The sequence below is a fragment of the Panthera tigris genome, chromosome C1, assembly GCF_018350195.1.
Source record: "Panthera tigris isolate Pti1 chromosome C1, P.tigris_Pti1_mat1.1, whole genome shotgun sequence".
Taxonomy (NCBI): Eukaryota; Metazoa; Chordata; class Mammalia; order Carnivora; family Felidae; genus Panthera; species Panthera tigris.
Window position 1 is genome coordinate 115,894,822 of NC_056667.1, and position 19,098 is coordinate 115,913,919.

Below are 19,098 nucleotides of genomic sequence, written 5' to 3' on the forward strand. Positions count from 1 at the left end.
TACACTCGGGGTGGTGTATAGTCTGTTGTGTCCCAGCAGCGAGTGCTGTGGATTGACACAGAGCAGCTGTAAGATCTCTTCTTTTACATCTAGGTTCGAGATGCAGCAATAAACAGCTTAGTGGAAATTTACAGACATGTAGGAGAACGTGTGAGGGCAGATCTCAGTAAAAAAGGATTACCACAGTCCCGGTGAGTTCAGACTTTTTTCCTTTCTTCTGCTCGTCTTCCCCTATTCTTTTTTTCAGTTAACATCTTGGTTTGCGCTACTTAATTTGTTGTAATTTTATGCAAAGAATATATGGTTGGAGGATTGGTGGTTGGGGATCTTGTCCAGATCCTGTGTCCTGGCCCCTCCCATTCTACTTCTTCAAAAGGAGGATTATCACCCAGACACCTAGCCATGCTTCATGCTGTGTGTTGATTTTAGAAGTATATTTAAAATCGAGTGGTGTTGAAAAATTCACCATTCTTGTGGTTCCTGTAGTTCTATATCTTGTATGCACAAAGCACCTCATGTACTAGGTGCTTAAAATATATTTGTTTGAATTAATGAAGCCTTTGCAGAATGAGTCCGGATAGAAATAGAGAAGTAATTCTTTGAAATGGTAGTATTCTGTCAATCTCAGTACATCGAGACCAATGCCAGGAGCTCAGCATCTCATCAGGTCCAAGACAGCCTGAGTCCACAGATGTCTCTGTTGTAGTCAAAACTGTAAAAAATAATGAACAACTGGATATCCATAATTTTAAGTGTGATGGACAAACCTTCAACCTTTTGGTGCCCCGTTACTTTAAGTGAGAGAGTAATGCGTGAGTCCTGGGAAGCTGGACGTGGCCTCGGCTTATGGAGTAGCTTATCCGAGCCTGTCACTGTGTCCCTGGAGATGACGGAAACGTGAAAGCCCAGAAACGTGAAGTGACTTGGGAGAGTACACAGAAGCCCTGTCTCCTGACCCCCCTTTTAATTTTCTGTACCCTGTTTCACAAGAGGTTAGAGAGTCTTGGGAGTCCAAATATGGAATGGGACTTTGAAATATACAGGAGTCCTTTGTCTTGATGTCCCTTGATTGGATGTGATGGAAGTGGACCTTTTACCCTAAAGTAGGAGTTCCAGGAGCAGTCGAGTGGGGCTCTACTGTGTTGTCGTGAGTCCTGTCTGACCCCAGGTTGCTCACCATGGCACCTGAGCTGCGTGCAAGATAATTAGGTGGGGATAAAACTATTTTCATGTTTTTGTATAACATGTCAGCTGTGAGAATAGACTTTTTTGTTACTGTGTTTTATGAGCCTCAGCTTTCTGGTCTTTGCGTATATGGGAGAACATTTAGGAGAAAGACGAACCCAAAGATTAAAGCACTGCACAGTGTCCCAGGGAAAATTGGAGGGCCCGGGTGAGCAGGGAGAGCAGGGCTGGAGGGAGAGGGCTTCTTACTGAAGCCCTGACGTCAGCATCACCGTTGGGAGACAGGCTGTGAGCACTGAAGCCCTTCCCTGCTCTCCAGGGATGGCTTCACCAGGCTATGTAGCTTGCGGTGGTCCCAGGCCACGAGCACGCCATCTCACCCAGTGGGACTTCCTGCATCCTGTCTAAAGGCTGCTCCTGGGTCCAGGAGGTGACAAGGGAACACGGAGCTCTCGAGAGGCGAAGGTGCAGAGGAGACTACTGTCCTTGGGGAGGCCTTCTCGCAAGGCTGGCTTTGGGCTGGCAGCTGGGAGCTACTATCTGGGGGGCTTCCCACCATTCCCAAAGAGTGGGCAAGAGTGGGTCACTGTGCCCCAGCAGTGGGTGTTATGCCGAACACCTGCTTTCCTTCTGGGTGTCCGGCATTTTGGTAAGTGCTACGCAGGGGGTGTCTGCGTGACCAGCCCGGCAGAGAGCGGGGAGACAGCACGGCACACACGTTGTCACAGCTCGCTGCTGGGGCATTTAGCGCATCTCCTGTGACTCCACTCCACTGGGAGGGGCTCTAGGAAGCTTGTGCCTGGTTTCCTCCAGACCTCACCCCGCGTACCTTCTCCCGTTGCTGGTTTCTCAGAGAGTCCTTAAGTATGGTAGTGATTGCTCTGAGTGTGACTGTGTGCCGAGTCCTGAGTCCTTCCAGTCCATCGTTAAACCTGGGGCTGGTCTTGGCGACCCCAACACAGAGAGCGATTTAGGTAAGGTTCTAGGGGCATTTAATGCTAGCCAGAGCTGGGGCTAGAACCTTTTTGTCCAGACACCCAGTACTGGTTTTTTTCCACTACCACCCTCCTTTTTTTTTTTTTTTTTTTTTTTTTAATATTGAAAAGCTACAGAAGAGCTTGGGCCTCCGAATGAGAATGAGGTTTGCCGATATTTCGTGTGACCTAAATTACTTCCTACAAATTGTAGACCACACGGAGAGGGCAGTCCTAGGGAAACGGGCCCACATCCTTCACGGCTGTCGTCGTAAAACTGGTGGACACAGTGCCTGGAGAGGGAGGCTGTTGGTGCTTCAACGGCATCATTCCGGTGAAAGAAGCCAAAACTTCATGTTTCTTTGTATTGATTACAAGACCCTTCACTAGCACTGTGACGGTCTGAGGCCCCGGCTGCCACCTTTATTTCGATTTTGCTGGTGATACATACAAATGGAATGAAATTCCGCTCTTTTAAAAAATCCTCTGGTTGTTCAGAAAATTCATTGTCTGCTATATGTGGCTCCAAGGGGCTGACGGGAGTACTTGAACGTTCTAGACTTCTGGTACATCGTTTACATACACCTGTTTTGCTGTTATGTGAGCATCGTTGATTTTCAGCCTAGCAAGACACCACAAGACTAATAAAATACTGTGGGATGTGCGCAGTGCTTTCTGACACTTGGATTTAATCCTGCAATAGAAATGCTGTACTCTTAAGAGTTTGTCCATTGAGTACGTGTTGTATTTGAGAAGATTAATTCGATCTCTAAGAAATACGTGATGAAACAGATGCCTTCACATCAGCTGAGTGACTTAAATGATAAGAGCCATAATGTGCTTTGAGGTGCGGTTTCTTTTTCCATTTCACAGCTGGGCAGACGCTTGGCCTTTCGTCAGCTTCACGTTGGGGGGACTGGACCTTCGCTTTTGGGTCACGTATTCAGTTATGATTTGGGTCTCGTTATCTATCTGGTGGCTAAAATCACATGCAACCAGATAACGTGGAGATAGTCAACAACATCTTCTGCACATCAGAAGGTCTCCGCATAGTTGAGTTTGGTCAGTATAGCATTTTACAGTCTTACACACACTGTCTTCGCAGTTCGTGCACATGGTGTGGTCGGAAAGTAACGTGATGAATTTCTGCCTGACTTTGTAAGATGCCATGGTGTCGTGCGGTATTTGTGAGACATGTGTGGCACACCTGTAGTTCCTTGTGGCTTCTTTCCTAGACACAGGCTTTTAGCCCACTGTGACATTCACTGTCACCCCATGGCACATTCCAGAAAATATCTTTATCCACCATGACAGATTTTAGTTCACGAAGTTTATGGTGTTAAATTGCTTCTGAGACCGTCATTTGGGAACCAGACTCCTCAAACAGTAGCTGCTTTAAACCTGAAGGTCCTTTAATTCGTAGATGGAGCTGTGGCCTGGTCCTCTGATGCATTTGTTAGCACTGGCCTCTCACACCTATAGTTTTGCATGGCTCTGTCAGTGTATTTGTTTTGCTACCTCAACTTAAAAAATTTATGAACATCCACTAGTCATTACTAACAGTTGTGTCGCTAAGGGAAGAATTGAAACTTATTTTTAAGTTGCTTGTGTAAGCTTTAGCGGTATAGAGAGGGCCCAAGGCAAAAGCAGAGGAGAAATGTGTTCTGTGATGTTCCTTCATTTTTAACTTTTACATGCGAGGCGTTTACACAGAGTTGACTCAATTTATAAGATACACGGAAGAAAGGCAGTCCCTTACCCTTCTGCCATCTCCCCACAGAGGCAAACACTGGGTGCTGACTGCCCTGTCTCTGTGGTTGTAAATACCGTGCACGTGTTGTCCTGTGTGGTTTCTGTCGCTGTAAGAATTGTACTTTGCATGACGGAGGATGAATTTCAGCTCCTCCTGACCATGCCAAGCCATTTGACATCTCCTTGTCCACCAGTTGTAGCTATGTTTTACTTGTGGTTATGACAGCATTTTGTTTATATTATGACCGTGTGTGCTATTTACAGCCCACTGTACCCGGGGAACTGATGGCTTTACCCTTTTTTTCTGCACAACATTTTGTTTTCCCTGGGTTAATGATGGTCTTACTTTCATTTGAGTAGTTGTCTCCATGCTTACCGTGTGCTAGTACCGTCTACATACTGCCCTTGAACCTGCTCCAGTCTGGACTGGCTGCCCTCACCATCTCTTCCTTTATCGTCCTGATGTCTCTCTCTTGTCATCATCCTGGGGCTTCACTTCTGTCTTCTTAGCCGGTGCACCTGTTTCTCAAAGACCACATCTTCTCTTTCCTGGTTTTCTTTCTCACTTGAGTTGTGCATATTCTTCAGTAGCTGTCCGAGAAGAGACATGGAGAAGGAAAACTTTTTTGACTTTGAGGAGTCTTTGTTCTATCTTGATATTAATAGTGTGCTGCGGTTTAGAACTCCAGATTGGAAGGCTTTTTCCAGAATGTTAAAGCCAGTGCCCCATTGTGTCCAGCTTTCAGTGTTTCTACTGAGAACTCCAAAGTCCTTCTGATTCTTCATCCTATGTAGATAACTTTGGTTCTCTTTGCACCCAGAGTTTGTCTGAAACTTTATGTCAATGGGGCTTTTACGAGACTATACTCATTTTTTTGTGCAGTGCCCTTGGAGGGCCTTTCAGTCTGGGCGGGGACTTGGACCAGTCCTCTGATTTCATTTTTTCCTCCCATTTCTGTCTTGATAATTTTGCTCCACCTTCTGGGAGATTTTCTCAAATTTATCTTCCAACCATTCCATTATTGGATATTTGATTTAAAATTTTTTCCTTTTTTGTTACAATTGTACGTTCCCTTTTTATAGCATTGTTTCGGGTTTTCTAAAATAAGAGCCTTCTTGAAATATTCTTATACCATAACTTTCATATTTTTCATAATTTACCGTTTCCCCTTTAGAGTGAACAGTTCAGTTTTCACTGTATTTAGAAAGTTATGTAGCCATCACTGCTATCAAGTTTTAGAACATTTGAAAAGAATCCCTGTTTCCATTAGCAGTCACTCTCCATTCCTTCCTTCCACCCAGACTGGCAACCACTCGTCTATTTTTTATTCCTATGGATTTGCCTGTTTTGAGATTTGCAGGTAAAATCACACAAAGTGTGATTAAATGACCTTGTGACAGCAGGAATACCAAATGAAGCCATTTAATGCTCTAATTAAAACATTAATATAATTTTATTGCCTTGAATGATTTAATATTGCATCTTAAAACATATAGTCCCTATGGGCATGTGCTGCTGATATGCTTAAAATGCTGAATATGCAGTAATGCAAAATGTTACAATTTGCTGAGAGTAGTTTAGATGGTACGTCTGGAATTCTCCAGTAAGGGTGGGACAATAATTAGTGATATATGTACTCTTGGAGTAATTTTAAAAACTTGATTTCAAATGTAAATGTTAACACAATTCCATGATGTATTCAAACACGAAATCAAGATAATCAAGGTATATATAAATCTAAATAACATAGAGAGTTAGTTTAGGGAGTGATTGATCTTGAAGAATACCCACTAAACAGCCTGAAAGATATATGACACATGTAAGTCAATTTGTTAATCAGCAGCTCATATGGAAAATGTAATTATTTTTATAAGTCATCTTTTTATTTTGTAAATTTTTACAAATACATGGGTTTAATCAAACAAAACAAAACAAAACAAAACAAAACAAAATAAATAAAATCACACAAAGTGTAACTTTTCCCTGACTGCCTTCTTTCACCTACCACGGTGTGTTCAGAGTTCAGTCACACTGTAGCATGAGTCATTCCCTCGTATCGCTGAATACAATTTCACTGTGTGTCCTTATCCATTCCTCTGTTGTTTATCCATTCCTCTGTTGATGGGCACTCGTTTCCACCTTTTGGCTATTGTGAATAATGCTGCTATGAAAATGGATGCGCAGGTAGCTCCTACGTTCCTTGCATCCAGTTCTTTTGGTTAGATTTTAGAAGTGGACTTGCTGGATCGTATCCTGTTAGGTTTAAGTTGTTGAGAAACCGCCATACCGTTTTCCAGAGGTGTTGTACCATTTTGCATTCCTACCAGCAGTGCCAAAGGTGGTGGTTTTGTGTTTTTGTGTTGTTTTATTTTTGATAATAGCCATCCCAAGGCGTACCTCATTGTGGTTTTTAGAAATTTTCTTTACCTTTCTTGAAGATCACTTGACCGTTAATGTAAGGATTTCTTTTTGTAATTTCGTTGATCTGTATGTCTGTCCTCCTGGTACCTCACTGTACCAGCTTTGTAGTAAATTTTGAAATCCAAGTTTGTTCTTCTCAAGATTGTTTTGGTTATTCTGGGTGCCTTGCAGGTCTACGTGAATTTTAGGATGTACTTGTCAATTTCTGGGAAAAGGGCAGCTAGGAATTCGGTAGAAACTGAATTCACATTGAGTTTGGGGAATACTGCCCAGAGATCAAGAGTCGCATGCTCTTCCAGCTGAGCCAGCCGGACACCCCTAGGTGTTATAATCCAGTCTCTTTACTTGGTTATAGGCCTGTTCAGATTTTGTCTCCTTTTGAGTCCCTTTTGGTAGTTTGTGACTGTCTAGGAATTTGTCCACTTAAGGTTATCTAATTTTTAACACACAGTTCATAGGCTTTTTTTTTGTTTGTTTTTATTTTTGTAAGGATAGTTGTACTGTGCCTTCCTTTATCTTTTAAGTTTAGTAATCTGTGTCTTTTTTTTTTTTTCTGATCAGATTAAAGATTTGTCAAATTTGTTTTTTTTTTTTTTCCAAAGAACTAAGTTTTGACTTCTTGATTGTTATTGTTTTTCTGGTTCCTATTTCATATATTTCTGCTTTAATCTTTATTTTTTCCTTCCTTTTGCCTGGTTTGAGTTCCCAGTTTTTTAAGATAGAAAGTTAGGTTATTGATTTAATACCTTCTTTAAAAAAATTTTTTTAAGGTTTATTTCTTTTTGAGAGAGACACACATACATAGAGTGTGAGTGGGGGAGGGGCACAGAGAGAGGGAGACAACAGAATCTGAAGCGGGCTCCAGGCTCTGAGCCGTTAGCACAGAGTCTGATATGGGGCTCGAACTCAGGAACTGTGAGATCCTGACCTGAGCCAAAGTTGGACGCTTAACTGACTGAGCCACCCAGGCACCCCTAATATCTTCTGTTTTAATGTAGGCAATTACACCTGTCAGTTTCTTTGTAAGTACTACTAAAGCTGCATACTGTGTTGTGCATATTGTGTCCGTTTTTATTCGTATTGGAGTATTTTTTAATTTGCTGTTTGCTTTTATCTTTGACCTCTTTGTTATTAAGTGTTATGTTAGTGTTTTGAGTGCTATTTAACTGTTATTTAAGTGCTGTTGTGTTATTTGTGTTTTATTAAATTTTTACATTATTTGTGATTTTCTCATTTTTACTTGTCATTGATTTCTAATTTTATCTTAACTGCGGTTATAGATCATAATTTCTATGTTCTGTGATTTCATTTCTTTGAATTTTGTTTTAGGCTTGTTTTGTGTTCTGGCGTGTGATCTTCCCTGGAGAAAGTTCCAGGTGCATTTGAGAAGTATCTGTATTTTGTTAATTATTGAAATGTGTGATATTGAAGTCTCCAATTAATACCACTAAATTATTTATTTCTCTCTTCAGTTCTGTCACCTTTTGCTTCATATATTTTGGGGCTCTGTTCTTAGGTACATAAAATTACTATATCTTCATGATGTGTTGACCCTTTTGTCATTGTAAAATGTCCTTGTCGCTGGTAGCAATTTTTGTCTTCAAGTCTATGCTGTCTAATAATAGTATAGCCACTCCAGACCTCTTTTGAGCACTGTTTGCATGGAGTATGTTTTTCTGTCCTATTATTTTCTGTCTCTGTCTTTGTATCTAACCTGAATCTCTTGTAGGTAGCATATAGTTGAGTGTTATTTATTCAGTCTGATCATCTTTGCCTTTTCAATGGAGTGTTTAATTCATTCATATTTAATGTAGTATCAATGAGATTTTATTTCTGCTATTTTGCTGTTTGTGTTTTGTATGTCATGACCCCTTTGTTTCTTCTCTGTTACTCCCTTATTTTATGTGAAAAATATTTTTTTGTGTACCATTTTAATTTTCTTGTTTCTTTTACTATTCTTTTTTGGAATTATTTTCTTAGTGTTTGCTCTGGGGATTTCAGTTGACATCTGAATTTATAGAAGCTTAGTTAGAATTATTACCCTTAATTAATTTCAGTATTAAAAACTTTACTTTTCTGTTTTCTCCCTTCCTTTCTTCTGTCGTGTTTATTTATATGTCTTTATATATTACAGCTCACCAACACACACAGTTTTATAATTATGGCTTTATGTAGTTTCCCGTTAAGTTATGTAGGAGACGAGAAGAGTTAAAAACAAAAAATATATATATTTATACTGTCTGTTATGTTTACCTAAGTTTTATGTTTACCTTTGTAGTTATTTTTACTGGTGTTTTTTATATCTCCATGTGGATTTGGGCTAATGTATGGTCTCTTTTCATTTCAGTCTGAAGGACTCCTCTGGTTTTTTTTGTTTATCTAGGAATGTCTTAAATTCTTCATTTTCCCCTACCCAGAGCCTAAAATTCGTTCATGTAAAGACTGAAATATCATTGGTCCAGAGAGGATTCTCTGCTTCATTTTTGAAGGATAATTTTGTTGGATACAGAATTCTTGGTTGAGATTTTTAGGTTTGTTGTTGTTTTTTAATGTGCGTATGTATTTATTTTCAAATTATTGAGGTATACTTGGTTCAGATTTAAAATTTTAAGACTTTGAAATCACTGCCACTTGATCTCCACTGTTTTTCCTTTTTTTTTATGAGAAATTATTTATTTATTTTTTAATTTTTTTTTTTTAACGTTTTATTTATTTTTGAGACAGAGAGAGACAGAGCATGAACGGGGGAGGGGCAGAGAGAGAGGGAGACACAGAATCGGAAGCAGGCTCCAGGCTCTGAGCCATCAGGCCAGAGCCCGACGCGGGGCTCGAACTCACGGACCGCGAGATCGTGACCTGAGCTGAAGTCGGCCGCTTAACCGACTGAGCCACCCAGGCGCCCCTTATTTATTTATTTTATTGAGGATTCGTTGTACACAAAGAGTGCCTTCCCTGTTGTTGCTTTCAAGATTTTGTCTTTTCTTCCAGCAGTTTGTTTCTCATGTGTGTTGGTTAGGATCTCTTTAAGTTTATTCTATTTGGAGTTTGTTGAGCTTCTTGAATATGTAGGTTAAAATTTTATATAAAATGTGAGAAGTTTTTGGCCATTATTTCTCCATATATTCTGTCCTTTTTTTCTTTCTTCCGGTATTTCATTATATGTTTTGTTGGTACGTATATATGTATATATGTTGGTACATTATAAGAACATGAACTCTTAGGCTCTGGTTTGTTTGTTTGTTTGTTTGTGCCCTGTTCCTTTTCTTTTGTTTCTCAGACAGAATATTGTCAACTGACTCCTCTTCAAGGTTGCAGCTTTTTTCTTCTCTCAACTCAAATTTGTTGTTGAGCCCTCTTGTGAATTTTTTTTTTTTTTAAGATTTTGTTTTTTTAAAGTAATCTCTATGCCCAACGTGGGGCTCAAACCCACAACCCAGAGATCAGGATTTGCATGCTCTATCAACCAGTCCAGTGAGGCACCCATCTAGTGAATTTTTTATTTCAGTTTTATACTTTTCATTTGTAGAATCTCTATAGGATTCTTATGTTTTCTGTCTCTTCAGTGATATTCTCTATTTGGTGAGACGTTCTTATACTTACCTTCAGTTCTTTAGAAATAATCTCCTTTACTTATTTTCAACATACTTATAATAGTTGATTTCAAATATTCATCCAATAAGTTCAGTCTCTGGGCTTCCTTTAAGGATAGTTCTGATGACTGATTTTTGTGTTTTTTTTCTCCTTATGGGCCATATTTTCTTGCTTCTTTACATGTATAAATTTTTTGTTGAAACAGGTCATTTAAAATAATATATTGTGCACCTTTGGACATCACAGTCTGTTTTTCTCTGCAGATTTGTTGTTCTTGGTGTTTGTTCCTCCCTGCTTGTTTAGTAATTTTCCTGAACTAATTCCATAAAGTCTATATTTTTTTCTTATGTGTATGGCTACTGAAGTCTCTACTTGGTTAGCATAGTGTCTAGCTAATGATTTGATAGACATTTCCTTGGATGCCTTAAACCAACCAGTCAGCCTCGCAGCCTTTGCTGAAGTGCTGTCTGTGTATGTTGGGGAATGTTTTCCGTGTTCTGGTGGGCAGTTTATGCATCTCTGCCTTCCCCTTTTCTGTCTGCTTGTGCAGAGCGTCAAGGTCAGCCAGCGATGAGACATTAGTGTGTTCTCAGGTCTTAGACTTTCCTACAGTCTTGCACCTATGCATAGTCTTTCAGATTCCCAGGAATGTGTCAGATTTTTTTTCAAAGTCCCCTGTGGACATCTCATTCTCCATTTTTCTTTGTAAGCTTTTTGGTCAGTGTCTTTGCCCCAGTTGTCATCATCTTAGGCAGTTGCCATGTTAAGCAGTTATTGCTGATTCTTTTTGATCTTGGCTTCAGGCGTAAGAGTCTCTCCTACTGAATGTGCTGTGAATCATGTAAAATAAAACCCTGCGAATGGGGATTCTAGGATATGCCAGACAGGTCAAATCATTACAGTTCTCCTGGAATGGGGATTTTTATGGTGCTCCAGACTTGCTCAGCTCTTCCCAGTGGCTTTGAGGCTGCTGGTTTTCAAACTATTATGATTGTGAGGTTGTTGATTTTCAGCTGGTGAGTTGGTGATGGAAATAAGACACAGCAAAACAGTGAAAAGCTTGCTGTCCTTACCAAGATTGAGCAGTTTTTCTTGAAGAGGGCTCCTTGGACTGTAGCAAACCTTTGTTTAATTTCCAGAGCTTTGAAAAACTTGATTTTGACATATTTTGCGAATGTTTGCTTTGTTCTTTGGAGGAGCAGATTTTCTGTCATTTTGAAGGTCTCCTTCCCTGTTTGCTTTTATAATCGCACTATTTTCTTTATCTCTTTGGGAGTATTAATGATATATTTTAAAAACTTCTCATTCTTCTTCTTTCCTCTGAATTGGGATTCTGGGGTATACGTTTGTTCATCTTGGGACTCCCTTTTTCACTTTAGAAGCTTTGCTCACGCATCTTTGAATTGGTTTGTCTGCTCACATTTAAGAGTAGTAGACTAAAAAGTCACTTAGCTCTGAGTGTATGAGTGGAGCTTGTTGACTGTGAGCTTACTAGTGCTTTTAGGAAATTATTTTAAATTTATATTGTAGGATATTCTAGGAAGGAATAACTAGATCTCACGCTAAAAAAAAAAGCAATGCCAGTTGGGATTGAGGAGTTGGATATAAATTTTGAATTCAGAAAAACCAGGAAGAAATGGTACTAGTTATTTGTGAGAATAGTAAAGAAATTTAATTCAGATTTGAGATCCAGAGATTTCACAGACAAAAATGAAAAACACTTGGTGGCTTCAGAGGGTAATCGTTACTTCGACACATCATTCAGTGTCTCTGAATGTATAAAACTCACCCTGTTTGGCTTGTGCAAATTCGCTGGTCCCAGGGAGGCGTTGTGTATTGCTGTGTTCAGAGCTAGCAGACAAAAGCCATTCCTAAGGAATGCTCTGTTGGGGTTAGACTGTCCTGAAGCCAGGTTACTGGTCTCTTGAGGTGGTAGCCTTCTTAGGAGCCGCCGTATAGGCATCGCTGAGTAGAGAATGAGGTGCACCTACTGAGACGGGTGTGGGTAGAGGGAAAGGCATGCCTTCCCGAGGGATTTCTGCATGAAAGTGCAGGTACCGAAAAGGCAGCAATCATTTTAGCCTTCTCATCCCTAGTTGTTTGGGCCTGCTAGTTGGGGGTAATGTGGCCCCAGTGAGTAGACATTACCCCAGATGGAGTCTACAGTCTTGTTCTCAGTTGCCATTGACAAGGTGACTACTCTACCAGGAACGGATGAAATACTTGCCCCTCGCAGTAATTTTAGGACCAGCGAGGCTAGAGGTATGCCTTGTCCCTACCTTGCAAACTTGCAGGCATGCTCACGTCAGAGGGTGTAGTTGTGACACAATAAAGTGGTAAGTTGGTCAGGGCATGCCCTGGCAACCTGTGTAGTGATATTATTTATGTGCTTTTTTATGCCACTGGAGATCTTTGGTGCTCATAAAAGGGAAGGTGATGGAAACATCATAGGAAATTGATTCTAAGACATTTTTCCAGATCTTTAGTAGCCTCTGGATTTGAAAGTGAGTTTTACTCATATCTGGTCCTCAGGTGACACAAGTTTTTTGTAATTCAGTGGTGCCAACTTTGATTAATTGGTAATGGCTGTCTGGAGCAGGTCGGGGAAGGATTTTGAGGCTACATCTGGGCTTAGATGGAAAGATGGGCCAAGAAGATTGATCTCTGCCATGGTGTGGGAAGGGGGAGAGGCAGTATGTCAGGCCCCTTTATCCCCTCCATTTTACCTCTCTTTGCTGATATGTAGTTTTGGCTCCCCTGTGACTTAGAATGTAGCATCCTAAGTAGGAAAGAATGAAGTAGAAGCTGTAGAAATTAGGGACTTTACACACCTCAGCGTCTGGCCAGCTCAGTACTAGACTCAGTGAATGAACTCTGAAGGAACGGAGGCCAGAATGTGTGCAGTTTCTGTAGTGAGGGCAGGAACAGTCTTCACGCCGTGATGTAACTCTCCTGCGTGACGTACAGAATACCAAAAGTACATGGTTCCCATCCCTGTCCTGAAGAAGAGCCCATTCTAGTTGCGAAGAAAAGACAAACATGTTTGAAATGATTAGAGCTTGTATGACAGAATGGTTTGTAAGCAAGTGCTAAAATTTCTAGTCTGGTCCCTGGAATTGGTGGTGTAGGTTTGAACGCAAAAATATATTGCTTTCGAATCTCTGCCTTTACACTTATTCCAGTGTATCTGTTTTGGCTTGGGAAAGCCTAGTTTTTTCTTGACTTTTTCTACCAGGCGAGATTAGCACCCATCTACCCCACCCCGTTTTCCTCTCATTATTGGTGTCACTAGGATGGAATATTTTGACTGGTTTAAGGGATTTTGTTTCAATTAAAGTGTCAAGGTGAAAATGATCCATTAATAGAAAATGTCATGTAGATTTTTTTTTCAATTAAAGATTACCTAGTCACTGTTTGTTTCTGGAGAAATTACTTAAGCATTTCTGAATTAAGTGTAAGTCACAGAAAAGCCTGTATATTGTAATGTTGGTGCATTTGAACAGTAACAGTCTGTGCTTAGAAATAGGAGAAATACAGGCTTTTCATAATGTATACATTTTGTGTCGAGTAGTCAGTTTAATGCAGTGTCTGAGATCACGGGCTGTGGATTCTTACTCTCCGGGCTAGCATCTTCTACCCTGACTGTGTTACCCTAAGCAAGTTACTGGGTCTTGATTTCTTCATCTGTAAAATGGGGATGATAATCTCATACATGGCTGTGGTAAGGATTAAACAAGATTTTTCAGAGAGAGCCCTAAGTCAGTGCTTGGTCTGTAAGTGCTTGATTATTATTGGATGTTATTAATGTTATTAATGTAGTTGCTGTTTTTGTTATTAAGTGGGTTTATATCATTGACTTTTTTTTGGAGTGTGATTCAGTTTCACATTAGTGTTTTAATATAATTGACTGTGAACAGTGATTAACAGTCTTTACATATATGTGTGCTTTTTTTTCATACAGGTTGAATGTAATTTTTACAAAATTTGATGAAGTTCAAAAATCTGGAAACATGATCCAATCAGCAAACGGTGAGTAGAAAAAGCAGTTGTTCTATTTTTGCCTTTTCAGTTTTAGGTCCGAAATGCTCGTGCTATTTCTGAACAGCTGAATTTGATACCTTGAGAACAGTTTCTAGGTCTGAAGACTTAACCTCCATTGACCCTCCCCCTTTCCCAGGCCAGAAGCTGTGAGGTTGTTGGCTTTCTTTTGTAGCTCGCACTGAATTCGGGAACTAATCCTGTTGGCTTTACTGTTACAAGCACATTTGGACTCCCTGGGCCTCTGCCGCAGTCGTTGCCCTTCTCCTGCTACCGAGCTGTCGTGCTCTTTTCCCTGTGCTCTCACGGTAGACACGCAACCACTGTCCTTGCTGTTACTCTCTCCCGCCGCCCACGGGCTGTTTTCCATACAGCCATCAGAGGGATCCTTCTGTTTTTATTATTTTTCAATTTTTGAAATTTAAGTAGGCTCCACGCCCATCGTAAGGCTCGAACTCACGACCCTGAGACGGAGTCACACGCTCTGCCAGCTGAGCCAGCCAGGCGCCCCCAGAGTAATCCTTTTAGAATGTAACTCGAGTGGTGTTAATCCCCTGTTCAGAATCCTCCAGAGGTTTTCCATCACACAGAGACTGCAGTTCGGTGGCTCACCATGGCCCACCAGGCCCTGACACGATCTGACGCTGGCTACCATTCTGATATCGTGATGTTCTTCTCCAAGGTTCTCTTGGCTCTACTTCCATTGGCCTCCTTACTAATTTTGAACATTCCATGCTTCTCCTGCTTCAGGGCCTCTGTGCTTACAGTTCTTTCTGCTTGAAACATTTGTCCCCTGGGTGTCCCCGTGGCTCTCCTTCTCATTCCATCCAGATCTCGGCTGCAGACACACTCCATTACCGAGGTCAGCCAGTATAGCATATCCAGTGTTCGAAGGGTACTCTGTGCCTTCATCCTGTTTAATGTTCCTTCTTACTGCGTATCACTGCAAAATGTTTGTTCACGAGGGCAAGGACTTTGTATTATTCCTTTCTTTACCTTTAGTGCCTCAAAAGTTCCCTGGCATGTGGTATAGGTGTGCAATAAATATTGTGGAATAAATAAACAAAATAACTTAGATTTGAACTGTGACTTACTGTTTCTGGTACCTGTATTCATTTTACTATACCTTGTGAGGATGTTTGAGGACAAGTGGATATTTCTTGTGATTCCAGAAGGGGAAGAAAAGACAAGTGAATCACTGTATGAGTGAAGTCCTCATAAGGCAGTTGCCAACAAGGACTTTTTCTAACTCTCAGATAGCTCATTGCATCATGGTGATTTCAGGGCTCTTAGATCACCACATAGCTTTCACGTTTTGAATATCTTGAGGTTGTAAAAAAGAGTTTGTCACTTTCAGGAAAGTTCCTCCTAGTACATAAAGGCAGAGCAGAAACAGGATCCCGGTCTTTGGACCTCTGCTCAGCTGTGTACCTACCATATCAGTAGGGAATTTGTCATTGGATAGTATGTTTCTTATAAAATGCTTAAAGACCTCTAAACATACTTTCATTAATCTCTCTTAACTTCTCTTTCGTATGTTTGTAAAAACATAATATTAAGAGGGGAAAAAGAATATTTACTATAATTATGCTATCACCAACAAATCAGTTTTCATTTATTGCATATTCACTTGTAGTTCATTTTCTGTAACTATATAATTTGTATGTAATCTTATTGCATAATTTCTGTACATTGCCCCCTACTTTTTTTTTTTTTTTAAAGAACTTATTTATTTATTTATTTTGAGAGAGGGAAGGGCAGAGAGAGAGGGAGGGAGAGAATCCCAAGCAGGCCCAGCACTGTCAGTGCAGAGCCTGACATGGGACTCCATCTCAATGAAACGCAAAATCATGACTGAGCTGAAATCAAGAGTCAGATGTGTAACCAGCTGAACCACTCAGGCACGCCTATTCATTTTTCTTTTAAAGTTTACTTATTTGAGAGAAAGAGCACATGTGCGCAAGCAGGAGAGGGGCAGAGAGAGAATCCCAAACACTCTCAACCCTGTCAGTGCCAAGCTCAATGTGGGGCTCGATCCCATGAACCATGAGATCGTGACCTGAGCTGAAATCAAGAGTTGGATGCTTAACTGACTGAGGCCCCCAGGTGCCCCTGAAGATTTTCTTTTTGAGTAATCTCTCGTCAACATGGGGCTTGAACTTAAAATCCCAAGATCGAGAGTTGCCTGACCTCCCGACTGAGCCAGCCAGATGTCCCATCCCCTGCTTTTGTATATACTTTTATATGTGCTTTACAACATATCTATGGTGGAGCTGGGACCAGGACTCCACAGATATCCAGTGATGAGTGGCACTGCTGGTGTAGGCAGGGCAGCCCAGCCAGTTGCAAGACACGGGCTCCTAAGTGTGTGTGTGTGTGTGCGTGCACGTAGTTGGTGTGTTTTCCCAGTTTAAAACTTGTTGGTACCAAGATAGAAAGTACCAGGTAAAGAGGTAAGGGCGGTGGCTGAAAAGTGAGTTTGTGCTTTATAGCCTGTGTTATAAATTATAGCTATGAAACAGAATCCCATTATGCTGCTGGCACAGGGAGAAGGACCACACCCATGCTGGAGGCTTGTCTGGGAAAGTGTGTATATACTGAGTTTTAATGAACATGACACACAGGATTTAATCGTCAAGAATACTAAAATCCTGTGGTATTGGGTGCATCATAGCAACATTTTATTCTAAACGTCCACATGTAAATACTGCCCCTGCATATCCCTATATGTGTGTATATGTGGTAAAGCGGTAAGCACTGAGAATGAAAACAGTACTTTTAGGCATTTGTGTTAAAAATAATAGATGGTAAGGAAATTTTAATTCAAAACTTCCTGAAGGCCTTAAAATTTCAGCTTTCTTCTGAATATATGTAGTATTATTTTTTAATTGTTAGGGCCAAAACAGAATAAGGCATATATATAAAGATTTTAGAATTCTTAACCCAGAGAAGTTTAGTCTCTTTACTGTAACTTTGAGAGACTTAGGTAAGATGTTCAGTAGCTGTCAAAAGCAAACCACTTAATTTCTTTCTTTTCTTGAGTCATTGAACATCCTGATAGCATAGAGAAACCATAGTCAGAACATAATAAAACCCATCCCCCCTTCTAATTTTGGGGGTTTTTTGCCCATTGATTCCCAGTGGAACCAGTTTTTTAATTGCTCTGGACATCAGACCATTGACTGCTCTGCTTACTGCTTTCTCCAGTTTGCTCCTTATATAGGTAGACTCTGACTTTTCTGAACTCTTCTATTGGTTCTTAGAATTTTTGTAGATTCCTTGGCATTTTCTGCGTAAACAAATCATCTGCAAATAGGAATAGTTTTATCTCTTTGAGATCTGTATACTTTTTCTTTTTCTTGCCTTATTGCATTGGCTAGAATTTCTTCCACTACATTAAGTACAAGTGGTGAGAGTAGACATCCTTACATTGTTCCCAGTCTTAGGTCCTTCACAACTAAGCATGATGTTAGTTGTAGTTGTTTTTGTAGATATTCTTGAGCAAGATGAGGCAGTTCTCATCTATTCCTATTTAAGTTTTTATCACAAGCAGGTGTTGGATTATTTTTGGAGGGGAAATCATCAGCTTATTTTAAATATTGAGATATAATGGGGGTGCCTGGGTAGCTCAGTTGGTTAAGCGTCCGACTTTGGCTCAGGTCATGATCTCACACTCTTGGGTTTGAGCCCCACGGCAGGATCTGTGCTGACAGCTCAGAGCCTGGAGTCTGCTTCGGACTCTGTGTCTCCTCTCTCTCTGTCCCTCCCCGGCTCATGCTTTATCTTTCTCTTTAAAATAAACAAACATTTTTTAAAACGTAATAAATACTGAGATATAATCTATAGACAAAAATTTACTTTTTTAAAGTGTATACTTCTGTGTTGTTTTGTATATTTAGAAAACTGTGCAGTTATCTAATTCCATAATATTTTTATCACCTCCAAGGAGACCTATGATCATTAGCACTCCCTGTTTTCTTCTCCCAGTCCCTGACAGCCTGCTTTCTGTCTCTAGGGAGTTGCTTATTCAGGACATTTTATATAAGTGCAGTCATAGATTTTATGGCTTTTTGTATATGACTTCTTTCACTTAGCATAATGTTTTCAGGGTTTACCCATGGAGTAGCATGTATCTGTATTTCATTCCTTTTTATGGCTGAATAATATTTCACTGCTGTATAGATACGACCTTATGTTATCCCTTCATCAGTTGATGGACATTTGGGTTGTTTCCACTTTTTGACTATTGTGAGGAATGCTACTGTGAATAATTTGTCTGAATGTTTTTATGTGGAGATGTTTTATGTGGGAATTGAAATTCCCTTGCTGTGGAATTGCTGGGTCATGTGGTAACTCTGTGTTTAACTTTTTGCCTAACTGGCACATAATTTTCTAAATGTGTCCCATTTTACATTCCCACCAGCAACGTATAAGAGTTGTAATTTATTCACATTTAAGTCAATACTTGTTATTGTCTGTCTCTTTGATTATAGTCATCGTAGTGGGTATGAAGTGTCATTGTGGTTTTGATTTGCATTTCCCTAATGACTAACAGTGTTGAGTGTTTTTTCATGTGCTCATTTGTAGATCTTCTATAGAAAAATCTCTATTGAAGTCTTTTGCCCTCCCTTTTTTTCTCTTAAGTGTTGTTTGTGTTTTTATTTTCTTTGATTGAAAGTATCATTCAACACAATGTCACATTAGTTTTGGATCCACAACATAGTGATTCAACAACTCTATAGGTTATGCTGTGCTCACCACAGGTGTAGCCACCCTATGTCATCATACAGTGCTTTTGCAGTTAATACTGTATTCCTTATGCTATACCTTTCATCCATGAGACTTACTCATTCCATAACTGGAAGCCTGTGCCTTCCATTCCCCTTCACCCATTTTGGCTGTTTTTCTACCCTTCTCCCCTTGGCAACCATCAGTTTATTCTCTATGGCTTTGTTTCTGCTTTTTGTCTCTTCATTCATTCATTTGTGTTTTAGATTCCACATGTAAGTAAGATATGATATTTGTCTTTTTCTGTCTGGCTTGTTTCACTTAGCATAGTACCGTTTGGGTCCATCCACGTTGTTACAGATGGCAAGATCTCACTCCTTTTTATGGCTGAGTATTATTCCATTATGT

At 40.2% G+C, this 19,098-nt stretch overlaps 1 protein-coding gene across 14 annotated transcripts in view; it reads left to right on the forward strand.

Annotated features, from left to right (window-relative positions):
- Window positions 1-19,098, forward strand: part of CLASP1 (cytoplasmic linker associated protein 1) — a 272,320-nt gene that overhangs the window by 102,039 nt on the left and 151,183 nt on the right. For 13 of the 14 annotated variants that reach the window (XM_042994223.1, XM_042994217.1, XM_042994218.1 and 10 more), the window contains exons 7-8: window positions 94-191; window positions 13,886-13,953. In XM_042994223.1, coding sequence (XP_042850157.1) covers window positions 94-191; window positions 13,886-13,953 — 166 coding nt within the window. Of the gene's footprint in view, window positions 1-93; window positions 192-12,164; window positions 12,429-13,885; window positions 13,954-19,098 lie in introns of those variants that run through there. The other variant, XM_042994226.1, reaches the window with a different exon arrangement.